Source organism: Pleurodeles waltl, chromosome 4_1 (genome assembly GCF_031143425.1).
Source record: "Pleurodeles waltl isolate 20211129_DDA chromosome 4_1, aPleWal1.hap1.20221129, whole genome shotgun sequence".
NCBI lineage: Eukaryota > Metazoa > Chordata > Amphibia > Caudata > Salamandridae > Pleurodeles > Pleurodeles waltl.
Genome location: NC_090442.1, coordinates 58,807,983 through 58,828,919, shown reverse-complemented (window position 1 = coordinate 58,828,919; position 20,937 = coordinate 58,807,983). Strand labels below are relative to the sequence as shown.

The following is a 20,937-nucleotide window of genomic DNA, read 5'->3' as shown; positions in this document are numbered from 1 at the left end:
TTTGTGCTGTTCTCACGCACTCACAATATATTTTTGCCGGCTGGGCTGCTACTTGCTATTCAAGGACCTTCGACCTGACCAGCGGCTACTGGCTGACCACATTAGCACCTAGTGACAAGGAGAAGTCTGCTTTTTCTACTCCAGAGGGACTCTACCAGGTTAGGGTCATGTCTTTTGAACATAAGAAGGATCCTGGCGCTTTTCAGCACTTGGTGAACCATGTTCTTACAGGGCTGTAAGAGGTCCGCACGGCCTACCTGGGCGACGCTACACATTTTAAATTGCTAAAAATGGGAAGCCATAGGAGGTTATCCTAAGGCACCAAGAACAAGTGTTAGTCAGGATACAGAGAGAAAAACTGACCATTAGGTGAACCAAGTTTCAGGTGGGCGGTCTTCTGTAGTCAACCCTGGACATCAGGTAGGCAACAGGAAGAGCCACCCATTGGATGCCAAGATCCAGACTGCGTTCAAGTGAGAGGTTCCCGCCAGCAAGGCTCTTCTGTGAGGACCTAAAGACGGCATATGTAATTTATCTGTGCTGAAGGCAATTGACTATGGTCAACCCTTCATAGAGCAACCAATGGCCTTTATTAGTCACAGACTGCCTCCTAGTAAAGGACAGCCATTCAAAAAGAATTATTCACAATACTATGGGATTTGGAGAGGTTCTGGCCTTACATGTTTGGTACCAAGTTTGTGGTCCAGATGAATCATCAGCCAACCACCCAAAGATTAGGCTCAGGTGCAGATGGCTCAAATACTTCTGACTGATTTGAGGGGCAAATCAGCTCAATGTTTTTATCATTCCTTGTCAATCAGTCACAAGCAGGTGTATCGGGTTGACCAGTGCTCCTTAGTTTCTTGTACCCCTGGCACACATTAAGATGCACACGTTACCTGCTTTGTTCACGGCTTGACTTTTCTTTCAAGGGAGTCCAAGCTCTCCGACGGACGTAAGTTATACACCCACCATCCTGGCATAACTCTTTTTGCAGAGTAGTCTCAGTAACAGTCTTGCCTAAGACAAGGTTCACTGGATAGTCTCAAGCAGGTCACTTGTGTGGCAGAACACAGCAGCGCAGACCTCCTGGTTGGTTGCCACCACCAGTCAGTGGTGGTGTTTGCGGTCTCCAGGCTAGACTTAGGGGCAGTTGTGGCATCTAGCCTGATCAGGAATCTCCACTAGGCCTGGGCGGAACTTGCAGAATTTCACTCTGCTGACTCATGTGGGGTTACATAAAAACTGTGCGAGATTTGGCAGAGTCCCGCCAATGGGCAGAAAATGCATGTCACGCTGCTTGAGCTCCGATCTTAATGCTGGTAGCACAATTTGTTCTAAAAAATCAGCAAGAGTAGCATTACACTATGTTTTAGTTGATTTTGCTGCCGGTCAAGTAGAAAATCTACTCGGTAAGCAGCCCTCTGATCACGACATCTCGCGATTGTCTGCATTTGTAAAATCTTGCAGGAAGTCCTCCTAGCGACCGAAAATCGTGCTAGGGGATGTCAGATTTTGCTTTCGCTCACCAGCACGCATTCTGAAGCCTCATGTTGTTCCAGCTGTCATCAAGCTGCTACAGTGGTAAAAAAATGTCACTGTGTGGAGTTTGGCAGGAACTATGCATTCCAAGAGTAACGCTGAGTTCCCAAAATGTTCCAATTCTGCTTGTGAAAATAAAATTCCACCTGGCCCTACTGTGCACTTTGATGGTGATTCTTCTTTCTTCTTCATGTCAGTATTGGCAGCACCAGTCTCTAAAGTCTGCATCAGACTGGTGCGTGACCCATTCAGACACGCTCTGGTGCAGTCTTGGTACAGCTCACTGCAAAGAGACTGCCTCTCTTGGGTCGTCAACTTTCTCTGGTGATCCTCATGCCAGGAACATGCTAGATTCTCCTCCTTGACAGTCTGTCTTCCTGCAGGGTGAGGTTCATTCCTTCCTTCTCTGGGCAGGCAGGCAAGATTCTCTTTAAGCAGCCCCTCACCTTCACCAGCAGAAAGTGTTGACATCAGTCAATGTCTCCTCACCTCTGGGAGGCTCATTGTCATGTAGACAACAGCCCTGGTTACACAGCAGCACCACAAGTACTCTGTGGAGTGCTCTCTTCACAAAGACTTGTGATTGGAACAACAAGGAGAGGTATACACCCAACTTTGATGCACACTTCATGGAACATGGACAAGAATCCACTGCCTAAGGCTTCAGAACCAGTTTGGGTTCCTTCTCTTTTAAATATCATTTTCAGGCTGCTCTCAAGACACGGCATTTGTGCGAAGTGATGTCTCTCCCAGCAGCTAGTAATGCGGTGGCTCCAAGCAGGAGTACCCAAAACAAGGGCAGTATGAAGTGTGAGTGCTCTATACAGGGCTGTCATCAGTCTTCCTGAAGTCTAGACACCTCCTCATCTTGAATAACCAAACCTGCAGATCCATCAACCCATTCATTCACCAAATGGCAGTGCTCAGGAAGAACTAATCAACAGGCACTTGATAACAAGGCCCTCACAGAATTTGTACGGGTAGCGCTTTCTCCATCGTGTTCCCTTCAGTGTTGGGATCCCCACCTTCCCGGCACAAATACAACACAATACAATAGTGTCTGGTGAAGTTATCCTTACACTCGATTATCTGCTGTGTTAAACCAGAGGTGCCCAAAATGGATCCCATTAGCCTCAGTACTCACACAACACGCCACTATCACACATGTGCTACACACGTATTGAACATACACATATACTTGATATGCACACTGAATGTTACCATAAAGTTGTGAGTTTCGCTTAAAATGTCTTTCTATATTACAGATTCACCAAATATGGTACGCTGACACCACTGTTTTATGTGCGGCACCCAGAGCATGGACATAAGGACAACCCTCCAGGTTATATGACAAGTTCTTCCTCTAACATTCTAATACGCTGTCCTAAGCCTCGTTGCACACGCAAGGTGAACACGATACCAGGGCAAGAAAAAAACAGGTTACTAGTTTCACATAGAGTTGGGCACTCAGAACAGGGGAACATGCCTGTTTACTATACAGGTGACATTCCCCTACTAAGTATTGGCTTTCATAATGACGATCAGATTACATATAAATACAATCTGGCAGCCATTTTGGAAGTACAGAAAATGACGTTCCTAGATCGTCAAAGGTTATTTCCTATACCTCCAAGATGGTTGCCACATTACATCTAGACATAAAACGGTGGCCATCAAAGCATATAGCATATTGCTCCTATACGACTGATCAATTTTTATACTTTCAAGATGAACATCACATGTTGTCTACATGCAACCTGATGTCCTTCTTAGAGGTATATAAAATGCTATTCCAATATGGTGAGCCACCGCTTTTGTCTCTATCTGTGCCGACAGAGATAGAAATAGTTTTATAAAAGTGTAAAAACTAATGAATTTCTGCTTACAAAGTAGAAAAACATTTTTAAAGTGATGTAAGGGATTGTGCAAACAAACAGGAAACATATTTTTATAAGAACGCAAGAACCGATGGGTTTCCGCTCAAGAAATGATACATATATGTATGTGTCATGTCACTGTTGTAGGCGAGACCTAATATTTTTCAAACCAGCCCCACGCTGCAGGAAGCTATGAATAGAGTGCTCTCAAAGGGCCATGGCTCTCTCTGTCATTGAAATCGGAAACAAGCCCCCTAGCCTGTGGCCCACTGGGAAAATGCCAGAGTGACAGGATGGCCAGTCCGGCCTGGACAAGCTGTATGAAAATAATCCCACACACATCACACTGCAACTTTAGGAGACAATTATGAGGTGCCTAATGATCATATGTATATTTTCTCTATTCAGATCTGCAGTGGCAACATCGAGAATCATGGTTCAACGACATGAGACAGCAAAATGACAAATCACAAACTTTGGAAGCTCATAATTCATGGTAAAAACATGGGTTGTGAAAAAGTAAATTCATGCACTATACATGTGCTCATTACCAATGACACCATTACAAGCACCAGTTAGGGTAAAATCAGGTGGCATGATCAAGCCAGAAGCCAGTCATGCCAGAAAAATCACATTTCACCACTCCTTAACAAGTCGTGGAAAAATCACTAGTCACCATAAAACCATAGTCATGGAAACTTCACAAGCCACAGTAAAATCATTAGTCATGAAAACTTCAGTTGTCACGTTAAAATCATTAGTCACAGAAAAATCACTAGTAACCATAAAACCATTAGTCATGGAAAATTCACAAGTCAGTAAAAAGTCATTAGTCATGGAATAAAAGTCACAGTAAAATCGTTAGTCATGGAAAAATCACTAGTCACTACAGTCGCGGCTTGTGAGGGTTACAAGGGGCGGGCGGTGCGCAGCGGGGGACGGAGTGGAATATAAAGATAGTAAAATCCTACAGCAGTGTTACGATTGGCTGGAGCGCCCAACCAGGACACTCCCAGGCAGACTGGGAGCCTGTGCCTTTTCTCTCCAGCCCGGCAACACAATGCTGGGCTGGAGAGAGCACAGCACCCATGAGTGTTTGGCCGGTCTGAGACGGCCGGCCAGACATACATGTGCACTGAGGGGAGTGCACAGTGCACTCAGCCTCGTCCCTGTCATCCCTATTGGCCCTGCCCCTTTAACAGCGAAAGATAATAAACTTCAGTCCAGATTTAAGCGGGCCTAGCGCCTCCATGCGACACATTAGCGCCAATTTGTAACCCCTTGCGCCATTTTATTCCTGCACCAGGTATAATGTATGCAAGGTGGGCGTTCTCCCGTTAGGGGGGCTAAAAAAATGGAGCAAAGTAATCTAAAAGATTTATTTGCGCCATTTTTCCAGCATTTTCAGCGTCTGCTCAGATCAGACATTAAAAGGGGTCACACCGTTGGTTACAATGGGCCCCTATTTACTGTTCAGGGTTAGTGCCAAAATGTTGGCGCTTGACTCTGAACAGTACATCAATAGCGTCAAAAATTCTGATGCTATTGCCACGTATCCTGCGTCATGGTACACCGTATTTTAAATATGGCACACACATCGTGCCGGTAGGGGGGCAATAAAGGGAACAAGCCCCACAGTTTCTTATCCTTTCATTGTAAAATGTTTGCAGTGGCTGCTGCTGGCGGTGGGGCGACGCTCCTCCGCCAAAGTGGAGAAGCCGCGGCTAAAAATCATTAGTCATGGAGAATTCACAAACTGCTGTAAGATCATCAGTCATGAAAAATTCACAAGTCACCATAAAATCATCAGTCAGGGGAAAATCAATAGTCACTGTAAAATCATTAGTCGTGGAAAATTCCCAAGTTGTCATAAAATTATTAGTCCTGGAAAATTCACAAGTCACCATAAAATCATTAGTCATAGAAAAAGCACAAATCACGGTCAGATGATTAGTCACGAAAAATTCATGTCACCATAAAAACATTAGTCATGGAATAATCACTAGTCACCGTAAAATCATTAGTCACAGAAAATGAGCAAATCGCCATAAAATCATTGGTCAAGGAACCTTTCCACAAGCCACTGTGAAATCAATAGAAAAATCAGAAGCCACAGTAAAGTTACAAGTCGCAGTATAATCAGCTGCCATAGTAGCATCAGACACCAGGCACAGGCCCACCGCGTGGTAAAATTGCACGCCATGCTCATTACCAAGGAGAGTATTAAAATCACAAGTTATAGCAAAGTCAGCGTCTTGAAGCCAGAAGCGAGGACAAAGTCTGGAGTCATGGTAACACTGCCAGTCTTATTAAACACACAAGTATGGCTAATGCATAAATCAAAAACAGAGCCAGAGGTACTGTAAAATCACAAGCCGTGGCGAAATCACAACTCATAGTGAAAGTGTCATGGTATAATCCCAAACCAATGCACAAGCACCAGTCACACAAAAATCAGGAGTCATGATAAAATCATGAATAATTGTAAAATCATGTGTCAAGCTATCCCAAAACCAGCCTCACGCATGCACTGATAAAAAATGTCATGGGGAAAGTGTGTGGGTTAGAGGATCTTCAGCCTACAGGGTTTAAATATTAATGTAGTAGAAATGAAGGGCCTGGTTTAGAGTTTGGCGGATGGGGCACTCCGTCACAAAGGTGATGGATATACCGTCCGCCATATTACAATCCCATTATATCCTATGAAAATCGTAACGCGGCAGAAGGGATAGCCGTCAAGTTTGTGATGGAGTAACCCCTCCGCCAAAATCTAATAAAAACTAAATTCTTAGTATTGGGCAAATGTATTAGGGCCAACACTTTGCGGAAATAGACTTGGGTGGGTTCAGGATCCAAGTACCCAGGGGTGTTGGCCCTCCGCACTGGTGCCGGTGGTAAGCGGTGTTATTCACAACTTGGGAAGGCCCTGACGCATAACAGACAACACAGCACTTGAAAAGGCCCAACGGTGTCATCTCAGTCATGATTGAATGGCTATATAATGCCACAATTGCCTTTATCAGGGCATGGAATACAAGTTTGGGTAAGATTTGTAGATCTCCTGGCTTCTAATGTCTTGAGGGCAAGCAGTAGAGAGGGGCAGGAGGCCTGGTCAGGTATGTCACCAGATGACACACAGACGTTACGGCTCAAAGCTGCTAAGTAGCTGTAAAATAATCCATCTGAGCCAGGACCACTTTCGGACTGGCCTATAGGGCAATCAGGCAGTGCCCGATGGGGCTGGTTTGACAGACCAGTGAGTGGGTCAGTTTTTTTGCAGTTTGTGGGATAGTTTATGGCCAGTTGGGTCGGTTTTTGCTGTTGATTTCCCTAATATTATTACAAGCATTGCCGGCAACAACACAAATACATGCAGTGTTCTGCACCTTGTAAAATACCCATACCACCTGTCTTTACAAAACTGCCATAAATTTGTAAATGTGGGCCACTTTTGTAGCCATCTGGTTCGCTAACGGGGCCACTTTTATTTTGGTGCCTGGACCTATTTTCTGTCCCAGTCCAACCCTGGCAAGGATGTGCCGAAAGGGGCGCTCAGGGTACAACTCAGAGCAGTACAGTGGTTGTCAACAGTGTTGTCTAATACAGTCATGCAACAACACATACTTTCAGACTTACAACAGGCTCTGTGTGGTATAGCATGCAATACACATTACTGTTGCGTACTGCATTCTTAGCTCTCCCCTTTAGGGACCTTGGGGCACTCCCTCTTCTCCCGTTCCGTCCACCCTATAGTCACTCACCAATCTCTCTCAAGCTGGAGAAAGCGGGAGACAATCATTCAAAATGATAAACCTTCCAAAACTCTCCAAAAAGAAGCATCCTAAACAACTCTTGGAACGGGTCAAACCCACAGACATCCGAACTATCGCCACAGCTATCAAATTTGACGATGCATCAATGAAAACAGAATAGTTTGTACATTCTTTGACTCCAAAGTAAAAGCAGTATTATGACAAGGTGCCGTCCCCCTTCTACCTCAATGTCCTAATCCACCAACACTTGGCAAGTCAAGGAACATTTCCTGATTGCCTCCAAACTGGACAAGTTACTCCACTCCTTAAAAAGCCTCCTGACGAGGTAAATCACCTCAAAAGTTCTTACCCTATTTCCAACCTGCCTTTCCTTCCAAAAATCCTCTAAAAATGTGTTGTGGCAAAGCAGCTAACTCAACACATCAAAGACAACAATCTCCTTGCTGAATACCAATCCGGTTTCAATCAGGGCTGCAGCATCGAAACAGCGCAGCTACAGGTGGTCGTCGATGCTCTCCAAATCCTAGATTAAGGCAACCCCTGCCTCCTGATTCTTCTTGAGTTATCAGCAGCCTTCGACGCAGTGAACCACCTTACACTCCTTGGCACACTCACAAATTGCATGAAATGTGTGGCCCTTAGATGGTTTGAATCATTCCTTATGGGTGGGTCGCAGAGGATAAAAGTTGATGACTCTCTCTCAGCTCTGATGGCCGTAGATCAAAGGTTCCTCCCTCACTCCTAGCTCATTCACCCTTTACATCAAGCATCTTGGAGCCCTGCTAAGAATGGCAGGCATCCTCTAGTACCTTGGTACTCAAAGTACAGCCCGCAGGCCGCCAGTGGCCCAGCAGGCCTACCCTTGTGGCCCACTGATCATCTTCTGGAGCCCTGGTAAAAAAATAAAAAAGGGACAGAAAGCTGCCCCATTATTGTCTAATTCTGCTAACCTAGGAACATTGTTATGTGATTCTGGGCTTGGTTTCTACAGTTAGTGCCGCTTGTTTTATGGACAGCTTTGTCCTGCTTGTAGAACAAGCAGAAATGACTATAGAAACACTGCCTAGAATCAGAAAGATTTTCGCCCTTTTAGTTATGAGCTTTGTTTCTACAGCCATTTCACCTTCTACTTTTAACGAGGAAGACTTGCTCATTGGTGAAAGGTTGGATGAGAAAACTGTGAAAGTGCGCGCAAACTGATGGGAAATGTTCTCGTCAGTATGATGGGGCAGAGTCAGTATGGAGAGGGGAGGTGGGCAGATAGTTAAAACGAAAAAAATATTCTGTAACTATTTTGATGTCCTTATAACCTACATGTTCCTGCATATAAAATATAATACAAACACCTTAAATTAAAAAAAGGAGTGCAAGTGAAACCGATCTATAGAAATGCATGGTTTTGGTAGGAAAGTGCAGTTAGTTAATCCGTTCTCTACACAATTCACATCTAATCTATGTGTGTAACTAGAAGGTGGCTCACTGCTACATCCTGGTTGACCCACTGGGGATAAGTGATATGCATGTATAATGCTAGGGGGTCCCTTTCTGTGACCGCACTGCGAATTTGCATGTAATTTGTTTAAAAATCTATTACACACAGTATAACCTAGCCTACACAATTTAAAAAAAGATATAGGCTAAGCACAGTATAAAATAAACTGTTGCAAAATGTTTAAAAAAACATTTTTTAATAAAATATTTCCTAGTTATATTTTGAAAAGGTACATTTTTGTTTTCTGTCCCAATAATCTACCAACCTTCTCTGTCTCCTTGTGAATGCCGCAGCATCGATGCGGCCCTCGGGCACACACCCCAGAGTGTTCGTTTTGGCCCCCCAGAAAATGTTTGTGAGTACCCATGCTCTATTATCAATAAACAGATGACACCCAACTGTATTTAAAGGCCTCCTCTTCTCAGGATATCCCGCCATCACTCTAAACTTCGTTCAAGACTAGATGGCCCCTCATAATTTAAAACTGGGTCCGGTGAAAATGAAATCCCTCCCCATCTCCTCTTCAAAAAGAACAGTCCCAGTATAATCCTGAATAGACTCACTCAACATCCTTAACAGCAGACCAGCCACTGATGAAAGTGCCACAGGCTTGGGGGTCATCTCAGGTAGAAGGCTCAATTTACAATCACAACCTGAAATCTCTTCTTCAATCACTGGTGCTCTCCAGAATTGACTATTGTAACTTTCTCTTGGCTGGTCTCCCAAAGACCCATCCTACCCTTCTGAAATCAATTCTACAGTCAGCAGCAGGTCTGGTCTGCAGGGCTAAAAGGACTGACCACATCACACCTATGCTGGTCACCCTCCACTGGCTGCCCATCAAAGCCAGATCCATACACAAGACGGCTTGTATAACCGACAAGGCCCTAAACTCATCTACTCCTTGCTACTTGGCAGACAAACTTAAGCTCTCTGGAGGCACGAGGCCATCGCAAACGCTCTGCTGCTTGAACCTCCGGTCTTTAAAAAGGAAGATCTCATGGCACAATCCTTCTCGGGAAACGGAACCACAGCATGGTATTCCTTACCTGCCGTAACTACGCATCACCACTTCGCTGGCGATCTTCAAAATGGAGCTGAAAGCCCTTGTCCTTCAAAGACATCTTAGGTGAGGACGTCCTAGCTTCGCCTGCTGGGGACATGCTCTTTCACAAAGATGGCTCGGCCTCTGCCCATGAGATTTAGGGCCAGATGTACCAAAGGGTTTTTCCCATTTTGTGTCAATGGGAAAATGTGTTCGTACATATGGCCCTTACTGCGCTAACAGTACCAGTTCTGAGCCTTATGCCATGATCTGCATTTGAAATTTGGACTCTGCATAATGATCGATTATTAGGCGAAGAGTTGTAAAGCTGGAAAGCCTACATTTGTAATTCTGTGCCTTAGTTATATGGTGTTTATTTCCTGAACATTTCCGTCTGGATTATCTATGTTTATTTTTTGGCCATCTCTCAGTATTTGTGCATTTTTTTCTGACTTTTGATGATAAATGAAGCAGTAGCTCAGATAGGTCCACATTTATTTACCTGACAAATGTGTACTCATTCCCTGATGCCTGTTCGGTTTTAGCACATGAAGCAGCCAAATTTAATAAACAAACCCACATGAAAATATTTGCATAATAGCACAAACATAAGGAAATGTCAGGCTGCGAATGGGAGGGTCACTGAAAAGATGCCCAATTGTCTGTCCTTTTCCAGTTTAAAAAACAGATATAGACAGGAAACACTTTGTTTTCTGTGCCCGTGCCTCAGCTGTAATCTGCTACTAGTCATTCCGCACCCTATGTAACTATCGTTGTCTGTTGTAAAGCGCTGTAACACCTTTGGGTAATGTCGGCGCTGTATACAAATAAATAAATAAATGTGAGAACACGTACTCTATGGCTTACAATAGACTTCGTGGCGCTGGGAGAGGGTAGTAGTATGTAATGGAATATTACTTCCCTCCCGTGCCGGGGCGGAAACGGGGGGTGCAGGGAAAGGAGGTGGCGCTTCCTGGGGGGGCTGGGAGTCGGGAAGGCAGGACGGCTGTAGAGGTGGAAACAAGGTGGGGGGGAGGTGACTAAGCTGTTAGCCATGGGTATTTTGACTTATATTTTTATATATTGCGTGTTGGGCGTGTGAACGCTCCTCACGTGACCTGCTGCCCCGTGTGTCCCCCCTCATGCAGGGCCTTCCTGAGGGTCGCCGTGAGCAGGACCGATTTCTTGATTCTTCACAGAGAGGACACCAAAACGGCATCTTCTCTGTTTTCAGGAAAGCGAGTGTTTTTTAGGTCTGGTTACTTGGACTGCGCTCTCTGTCCCATGTTTTAATGGCCGCGGCCCTCTAAGGTGCTGCCTTTAGGTAGGCTAGTAAATACACCGGCCCCGAGCCCCACCCCGAGCCCCCCAAAGTCCTCTAACTCAACGACAGCGCAGTCCTATATAACCCTAATTTATGGGGCTCAGCGCCTCTCCCTCTGTTCCTTGGGCCTCATTGAGCATGGGCCGTGGGGTGGGCGAAGAATTCCGCTCCGCGGACGGAGTTTGCAAAGTTTTCCCCACTCCGCGATCCGTGCAGAGCTCCCCAAAAAGTTTTTTTCTCTCGCGCGGCTCACCAACATTAAGTTGGCGAGCGAGAGAAATCAGTAAGTTGGTGAACGCAAGCGAGACATCTGAACACGGGAGGTCACAGCAAGTTGCTACTGCTTACGCGGAGAGAGCTGCCGCTCACACTGAGGAAGCGGTCTTCGGTAGAAAACCTCCTTGAGGGGCAGAAAGAAGTTAGCGCCTTCTGGCGCTCTACGTGATGCAGGTCGTGCTGATTTTATAGCGTGAGAGAAACTCCTGCCTCTGAAAATCAACGCAAACAGTGCGAAAACTAATATCTGCCACTCGCGGAACTCCGCGTAGTGCGGCAGAGTTTTTTCGGCACTTTGCAGAGTTCCGAATAGCAGAACTCCACGAACCCCGCCCAGGCTAAATGGACCCCTTCGGCAGGGCAGGCTCCAGGCATTAGTGCTGGACACTGAGTGAGGGTGTAGAGAGGTGCAGTCGTACTGGGCCCATTGAACCCTCATTAATGCTCCCTTTTACTGCACAAACCACAGTCAGAGGGTCCATTTTCCCTAGCATTAAGACCAATGACCCCTGGCTATACCACTGGGTGCAGGGTGTGCCAGGCAATGCCCCCAGGGGAAGCATGCACCTGGTGTGTGCAAGGCATGCACTTCTGCTTCTGTACTGTACGTGTGTCTAGTACCGAAGCTCACACTGCTGCTGCGTGGCCGGTACTTATGTGTGTGTGTCTGAGGATTCCACTGCAGCGTCCTGCGCTGTACCTGTGTGTGTGTCACTGAAGCTTGCGCTGCTGCTCCTTGCGCTGTACTTGTGTGTGTGTCACTGAAGCTTGGGCTGCTGCTCTCTGCGCTGTATGTGTGTGTGACTGAAGCTTGCACTGCTGCTCTCTGCGCTGTACCTGTGTGTGACTGAAGCTTGCACTGCTGCTCCCTGCGCTGTACCTGTGTGTGTGTCACTGAAGCTTGCGCTGCTGCTCCCTGCGCTGTACCTGTGTGTGACTGAAGCTTGCGCTGCTGCTCCTTGCACTGTACCTGTGTGTGTCACTGAAGCTTGCGCTGCTGCTCCCTGCGCTTTACCTGTGTGTGACTGAAGCTTGCGCTGCTGCTCCTTGCACTGTACCTGTGTGTGTGTCACTGAAGCTTGCGCTGCTGCTCTCTGCGCTGTACCTTTATGTGTGTGTGTCGCTGAAGCTTGCGCTGCTGCTCCCTGCGCTGTACCTGTGTGTGTGTCACTGAAGCTTGGGCTGCTGCTCTCTGCGCTGTACGTGTGTGTGACTGAAGCTTGCACTGCTGCTCTCTGCGCTGTACCTGTGTGTGACTGAAGCTTGCGCTGCTGCTCTCTGCGCTGTACCCGTGTGTGACTGAAGCTTGCACTGCTGCTCTCTGCGCTGTACCCGTGTGTGACTGAAGCTTGCACTGCTGCTCTCTGCACTGTACCTGTGTGTGTCGCTGAAGCTTGCACTGCTGCTCCCTGCACTGTACCTGTGTGTGTGTCACTGAAGCTTGCGCTGCTGCTCCCTGCGCTGTACCTGTGTGTGACTGAAGCTTGCGCTGCTGCTCCCTGCGCTGTACCTGTGTGTGACTGAAGCTTGCGCTGCTGCTCCTTGCACTGTACCTGTGTGTGTGTGTCGCTGAAGCTTGCACTGCTGCTCCTTGCACTGTACCTGTGTGTGACTGAAGCTTGCACTGCTGCTCCTTGCACTGTACCTGTGTGTGTCGCTGAAGCTTGCACTGCTGCTCTCTGCGCTGTACCTGTGTGTGTGTGTCGCTGAAGCTTGCACTGCTGCTCTCTGCACTGTACGTGTGTGTGAGTGAAGCTTGCACTGCTGCTCCTTGCACTGTACCTGTGTGTGACTGAAGCTTGCACTGCTGCTCTCTGCGCTGTACCTGTGTGTGTGTGTGTGTGTCGCTGAAGCTTGCGCTGCTGCTCTCTGCGCTGTACCTGTGTGTGACTGAAGCTTGCAATGCTGCTCTCTGCGCTGTACCTGTGTGTGTGTGTGTCGCTGAAGCTTGTACTGCTGCTCTCTGCGCTGTACCGGTGTGTGACTGAAGCTTGCACTGCTGCTCTCTGCGCTGTACCTGTGTGTGTGTCTGAAGCTTGCACTGCTGCTCTCTGCGCTGTACCTGTGTGTGTGTGTGTCGCTGAAGCTTGCACTGCTGCTCTCTGCGCTGTACCTGTGTGTGTGTGTGTCGCTGAAGCTTGCACTGCTGCTCTCTGCGCTGTACCTGTGTGTGTGTGTCGCTGAAGCTTGCACTGCTGCTCTCTGCACTGTACGTGTGTGTGAGTGAAGCTTGCACTGCTGCTCCTTGCACTGTACCTGTGTGTGACTGAAGCTTGCACTGCTGCTCTCTGCGCTGTACCTGTGTGTGTGTGTCGCTGAAACTTGCGCTGCTGCTCTCTGCGCTGTACCTGTGTGTGACTGAAGCTTGCATTGAAGCTCCCTGGACTGTACCTGTGTGTGTGACCAAAGTTTGCACTGAAGCTCCCTGCAATGTCCCTGTGTCTGTCCAAAGCTTGCACTGAAGCTCTATGCATGTACCTAAGTGTGCCCAAAGCTTCCACTGCGGCTCCCTGTGCTACACCTGTGTGTGTCCAGGCCTTGCACCGAGGCTCCCTGCATTGTATCTGTGTGTGCATGAGGCTTGCACTGCTGCTCCCTGTGCTGTACCTGAGGGTGTCCGAGGCTTGCACTTCTGCTCCCTGCACTGTATCTGTGTGTGTGCCTGAGTCTTGCACTGCTGCTCCCTGCATTGTACCTGAGGGTTTCCGAGGCTTGCACTTCTGCTCCCTGCACTGTACCTGTGTGCCTGACCGCAGCTTGCAATGAAGCTCCGTGCACTGTACCTGTGTGTGTGACTGAGGCTTCAACTGAAGTTCCCTGCGCTGTACCTGTGTGTGAGCCTGAGTCTTGCACTGATGCTCACTGTGCTGTACCTGTGCGTGCCTGAGGCTTGCACTGAAGCACCCTGTGCTGCACCTGTGTGAGTCCGAGGCTTGCACTGATGCTCCCTGTGCTGCACCTGTGTGAGTCTGAGGCTTGCACTGAAGCACCCTGTGCTGCACCTGTGTGAGTCTGGGGCTTGCACTGATGCTCCCTGTGCTGTACCTGTGTGTGTCTGGGGCTTGCACTGATGCTCCCTGTGCTGTACCTGTGTGTGCCTGAGTCTTGCACTGATGCTCCCTGTGCTGCACCTGTGTGAGCCTGAGTCTTGCACTGCTGCTCCGTGTGCTGTACCTGTGTGAGTCTGAGGCTTGCACTGCTGCTCCGTGTGCTGTACCTGTGTGAGTCTGAGGCTTGCACTGCTGCTCCGTGTGCTGTACCTGTGTGTGCCTGAGTCTTGCACTGATGCTCCCTGTGCTGCATCTGTGTGAGCCTGAGTCTTGCACTGCTGCTCCGTGTGCTGTACCTGTGTGAGTCTGAGGCTTGCACTGATGCTCGCTGTGCTGTACCTGTGTGAGCCTGAGTCTTGCACTGCTGCTCCCTGTGCTGCACCTGTGTGAGTCTGAGTCTTGCACTGAGGGTCGCTGTGCTGTACCTGTGTGAGTCTGAGTCTTGCACTGATGCTCCCTGTGCTGCACCTGTGTGAGCCTGAGTCTTGCACTGATGCTCCCTGTGCTGTACCTGTGTGAGTCTGAGGCTTGCACTGCTGCTACCTGTGCTGCACCTGTGTGTGAGTCTGAGGCTTGCACTGATGCTCCCTGTGCTGCACCTGTGTGAGTCTGGGGCTTGCACTGATGCTCCCTGTGCTGTACCTGTGTGTGCCTGAGTCTTGCACTGATGCTCCCTGTGCTGCACCTGTGTGAGCCTGAGTCTTGCACTGCTGCTCCATGTGCTGTACCTGTGTGAGTCTGAGTCTTGCACTGCTGATCCATGTGCTGTACCTGTGTTAGTCTGAGGCTTGCACTGATGCTCCCTGTGCTATACCTGTGTGTGCCTGAGTCTTGCACTGATGCTCGCTGTGCTGCACCTGTGTGTGCCTGAGGCTTGCACTGCTGCTCCGTGTGCTGTACCTGTGTGAGCCTGAGGCTTGCACTGATGCTCCCTGTGCTGCACCTGTGTGAGTCTGGGGCTTGCACTGATGCTCCCTGTGCTGTACCTGTGTGTGCCTGAGTCTTGCACTGATGCTCCCTGTGCTGCACCTGTGTGTGCCTGAGTCTTGCACTGATGCTCCCTGTGCTGTACCTGTGTGAGTCTGGGGCTTGCACTGATGCTCCCTGTGCTGCACCTGGGTGTGCCTGAGTCTTTCACTGCTGCTCCCTGTGCTGTACCTGTGTGTGTGTGTGTGTGTAAAGGTTGCCCTGCTGAAGCCTGCTCTATGCCTGTTAAATGTGTGTTGGGGAGTAAGCATGCCATAGCATGCCCTGTACCTCCTCTCCAAGGGTACCTTGCACTGCAGCTGTACATGTTCTGTGAGAGAGAAGCTTGCATTGCTCTGATGCCCTTGCTCTGCCAGGGATTGTTGCACTGTAACTTCTTGTGTCTTACCTGTTCTGTGTGTGAGTGAAGCTTCCACTGCAGCCACCTGTACTGTTCTTGTGAGTGTGCCTGAAACTTGCACTGCAGCCACCTGTGCGGTACCTGTGTGTGTGCCTGAAGCTTGCACTGCGGCTCCCTGCGTGGTACCTGTGTGTGTGTCTGAGGCTTGCACTGCAGCCACCTGTGCTGTACCTGTTTGTGTGACTGAAGCTTGCACTGCGGCTCCCTGCGTGGTACCTGTGTGTGTGCCTGAAGCTTGCACTGCGGCTCCCTGCGTGGTACCTGTGTGTGTGTCTGAGGCTTGCACTGCTTCTCCCCGCGCTGTACTTATGTGTGTCTGAAGCTTGCACTGCTGCCGTCTGAGCTGTGCATGCCATTGCCTCAGCATGCACAGTACCTCTTCTGTAAGAGACCCTTGCTTTGCATCTGTACCCTTTGTGTGTGTGAGAGAAGCTTGCGCTACCACAGCCCATACTGCACATCTTCTATGAGTGAAGCCTTCACAACTCTGATGCACGTGCTCTGTTAGTTTACCTTGCATGACAGCTACATGTGCTGCACCAGCTCTGTTTGTAAGGGACACTTGCACTGCCAAAGACTATCCTGTTCTTCTGTGAGTGAAGTTTGCACTTCTCTGTTGCATTTGTTCTGTGCGATTACCTTGCATGGCTGCTACCTGTTCTGCACCACTTCTGTGTGAGAGGGAAACTTGTACTGCTGCAGCCCGTGCTGTACTTCCTCTGTAGGGGGTGGGGCTGCACTGCTTGTATGCACTTGCTCTGAAAGGAATGCTACATCTGTTCTTTGTGTGAGGTGGGTCTGCACTGCTGCAGGCTGCGCTGATCATCTTATGTGAGTGAAGCTTGCACTGCTCTGATGCTCTTGATTGAGAGGATACCTTAAATGCCAGATACCTGTTTGTGAGAGGAGTTTGCACTGCTGCAGGCTGTGCTGATCCTCTTATGTGAGTGAAGCTTACACTGCTCTGATGCACTTGATTTGAGAGGATACCTTAACCTGTTCGTGAGGGGAGTTTGCACTGCTGCAGGCTGTGCGGATCCTCTTATGTGAGTGAAGCTTGCACTGCTCTGATGCTCTTGATTGAGAGGATACCTTAAATGGCAGACACCTGTGCTGCACCTGTGCTGTGTGTGAGGGGAGTTTGCACTACTGCAGGCTGTGCTGTTCCTCCTTCATGAGTGAAGCTTGCACTGCTTGGATACACTTGCTCTGTGAGGAAGGCTGCTCCAGTTCCTTGTGTGAGGGAAGCTTGCACTGCTCTGATGCACTTGCTCTATGAGGAAGGCTGCTCCAGTTCTTTGTGTGAGGGAAGCTTGCACTGCTCTGATGCACGTGCTATGTGAGGAAGTCTGCTCCAGTTCTTTGTGTGAGGAAAGCTTGCATTGCTGCACACTGTGCTGTTCCTCTTATGTCAGTGAAGCTTGCACTGCTCTGATGCACGTGCTATGTGAGGAAGTCTGCTCCAGTTCTTTGTGTGAGGAAAGCTTGCATTGCTGCACGCTGTGCTGTTCCTCTTATGTCAGTGAAGCTTGCACTGCTCTGATGCACTTGATTTGAGAGGATACCTTAACTGACAGGTACCTGTACTGCACCTGTGCTGTGCTGTTCCTCTCTTGTGAGTGAAACTTGCACTGCTCTGATGCACTTGCTCTGCGAGGATACCTTAAATGGCAGCTACCTTTGCTGCACCTGTGCTGTGTGTGAGGGGAGTTTGCACTGTCGCAGGTTGTGCTGTTCCTCCTTCATGAGTGAAGCTTGAACTGCTCTGATGCACTTGCTCTGTGAGGAAGGCTGCTCCAGTTCTTTGTCTGAGGGACGCTTGCACTGCTGCAGGCTGTGTTGATCCTCTTATGTGAGTGAAGCTTGCACTTCTCTGATGCACTTGATTTGAGAGGATACCTTAAATGGCAGGTACCTGTGCTGGAACTGTGCTGAGTGTGAGGGAAGCTTGCACTGCTACAGGCTGTGCTGTTCCTCTCTTGTGAGTGAAGGTTGCATTGCTCTGATGCACTTGCTCTGCGAGGATACTTTGAATGGCAGCTACCTCTGCTGCACATGTGCTGTGTGTGAGGGAAGTCTGCACTACTGCAGGCTGTGCTGTTCCTCTTATGTGAGTGAAGCTTACATTGCTCTGATGCACTTGCTCTGTGAGGATACCTTAAATGGCAGGTACCTGTGCTACACCTGAGCTGTGTGTGAGGGGAGTCTGCACTGCTGCAGGCTGTGCTGTTCCTCCTATGTGAGTGAAGCTTACATTGCTCTGATGCACTTGATTTGAGAGGGAACCTTAAATGGCAGCTACCTCTGTTGCAACCGTGCTGTGTGTGAGGGAAGTCTGCACTGCTGCAGGCTGTGCTGTTCCTCTTATGTGAGTGAAGCTTGCACTGCTCTGATGTACTTGCTCTGTGAGGATACCTTAAATGGCAGGTACCTCTGCTGCACCCGTGCTGTGCGTGATTGCGAAGGGAGTTTGCACTGCTGATGAAAGGTCTGCACACAATGCTGAGTCTGCAGACAGGAGTATCACTGCTGATTAGTCCTACTTCATTGTTCAAATGGATAATCAGCCTCCCTCTAGTCTCACTCAAAATGCACACTCAGTCTTACTGCGGTCTCATTTGACACTCAGCCTTGCTGAGGTCTCATTCGAATGCACTCTCAGCCTCACTCCAGATTCTCTCCGAATGGACACTCTGCCTCACTTCATTCTCCCTCCAAATGCACACTCAGCCTCACTCTGGTCCCGCTCCAGACCAAATGCACACTCGGCCTCACATCAGTCCCACTTCCAGTGCACACTCGGCCTCACTCCAGTCTCACTTCCAATGCACATTCGGCCTCACACCAGTCTCATGCACACTCGGCCTCACACCAGTCTGACATTCAAATGCACACTCAGCCTCACTCCAGTCTCACTTCCAATGCACAGTCAGCCTCACTCCAGTCTCACTTGCAATGCACACTCGGCCTCACACCAGTCTCACTTCCAGTGCACACTCGGCCTCACTCCAGTTTCACTTCCAATGCACACTCGGCCTTACTCCAGTCACACTTCCAAATGCACACTCGGCCTCACATCAGTCCCACTTCAAATGCACACTCGGCCTCACTCCAGTCTGACTTCCAAAGCACAGTCAGCCTCACGCCAGTCTCACTCCCAATGCGCAGTCGGCCTCACTCCAGTCTCACTTCCAATGCACAGTCACACTCGGCCTCACACCAGTCTCACTTCCAATGCACAGTCACACTATGCCTCACTCCAGTCTCACTTCCAATGCACATACGCCCTCACTACAGTCTCACTTCAAATGCACACTCAGCCTCACTCCAGTCTCACTTCCAATGCACAGTCACACTCGGGCTCACACCATTCTCACTTCCAATGCACAGTCAGCCTCACTCCAGTTCTCACTTCCAATGCACTCTCAGCCTCACTCCAGTCTCACTTCCAATGCACATTCAGCCTCACTCCACACTCCAGCCTCACTTCCAATGCAGTCGGCCTCAATCCATTCTCACTTCCAATGCACATTCGGCCTCACTCCAGTCTCACTCCCAGTGCACAGTCGGAATCACTCCTTTCTCACTTCCAATACACACTCGGCCTCACTCCAGTCTCACTTCCAGTGCACACTTGGCCTCACAGCAGTCTCATTCCAATGCACAGTCAGCCTCACTCCAGTCTCACTTTCAATGCACAGTCGGCCTCACTCCAGACTCACTTCCAGTGCACACTCGGCCTCACTTCAGTCTGACTTCCAATGCACAGTCGGCCTCACACCAGTCTCACTCCCAATGCACAGTCGGCCTCACTCCAGTCTCACTTCCAATGCACACTCGGCCTCACTCCAGTCTCACTTCCAGTGCACACTCGGCCTCACTCCAGTCTGACTTCCAATGCACAGTCGGCCTCACACCAGTCTCACTCTCAATGCACAGTCAGTCTCACTCCAGTCTCACTTCCAATGCACAGTCGGCCTCACTCCAGTCCCACTTTCAATGCACAGTCGGCCTCACACCAGTCTCACTCCAATGCACACCCACCCTCACTCCAGTCTCACTCCCAATGCACACTCGGCCTCACTCCAGTCTCACTTCAAATGCACACTCGGCCTCACTCCAGTCTCACTTCAAATGCACACTCGGCCTCACTCCAGTCTCACTTCAAATGCACACTCGGCCTCACTCCAGTCTCACTTCCAATGCACAGTCAGCCTCACTCCAGTCTCACTTGCAATGCACACTCGGACTCACTCCAGTCTCACTTGCAATGCACACTCAGCCTCACTCCAGTTGACCTCTCGCAGCCTCACTCCCTCTAAGCTCTCAGAGCCTCACTCCCTATAAGCCCTCAGAGCCTCACTCTGAGCCCACACAGCTCCCCCTTACCCCCCGTTCAGGAACACCGCATGCCCATGCTCCTACCCCGTCTCTGGCGGCCCGGGCACTCTCTGGCACACCACCTTACCTGCCAGCGGCAGAAGCAGCAGTATCCACGAGGCGCCAGTCCCGCCGAGGCCCATGGTCTGCACCGTCCCCTGAGGCGCCCACACTCGTGACCACCGCGGCTTCAGGGCGCCACCGGCGCCATCTTGTGAACACTCATCACCCGGAGGGCGATAGATGGGGACCCACAGTCCCAAGGCCTTGCCCGACCAATCCCAGCTAGTGAACAGTCCTGGAGAAGTCACGCCGCTTGGGAATCACTCTCCACGGGAAGTCACTCTCTAAGGAAGTCCCACTTCTGGAGAAGTCTCTCTCCTTGGGATGCCCAAACTCCCTGGAAGTCACACTCCTTGGAAGTCACTCTTCCTGGGATGTCTCTGCCTTGGAAGTCTCTCTTCTTGAAAAGTCACTCTCCTGGGGATGCCTAACTCCTTTGAAGGCAAACTTCCTAGAAGTCACACTCCTTGGAAGGCATTCTTCCGGAGAAGTCACTCTCCCTGGGACATCTTTGTCATTGGAGGTCCTTCTTCGCGAGAAGTCACTCTCCCAGGGATGTCTTTCTCCTTTGACGTCCCTCTTCGTGAGAAGTCACTCTCCCAGGGATGCCAAACTCCCTGGAAGTCACACTCCTTGCGTAGTCCACCTCCCCCTCGTGAGGTCACTCTCCTGTGGAAGTCACTCCCTGGAGGTCACTGCTCCAGAAATCGTCGTCGGTGTAAAGTTGG

The 20,937-nt window shown here is 49.4% G+C and overlaps 1 protein-coding gene across 1 annotated transcript in view; it reads right to left on the bottom strand.

Annotated features, from left to right (window-relative positions):
- Positions 1-20,467, bottom strand: part of TIE1 (tyrosine kinase with immunoglobulin like and EGF like domains 1) — a 177,877-nt gene extending 157,410 nt beyond the window's left edge. Inside the window, exon 1 of the mRNA XM_069227791.1 lies at positions 20,235-20,467. Coding sequence (XP_069083892.1) covers positions 20,235-20,289 — 55 coding nt within the window. The 5' untranslated portion in view covers positions 20,290-20,467. The remainder of the gene's footprint in view (positions 1-20,234) is intronic.
- Between the last annotated feature and the right edge of the window lie 470 nt (positions 20,468-20,937).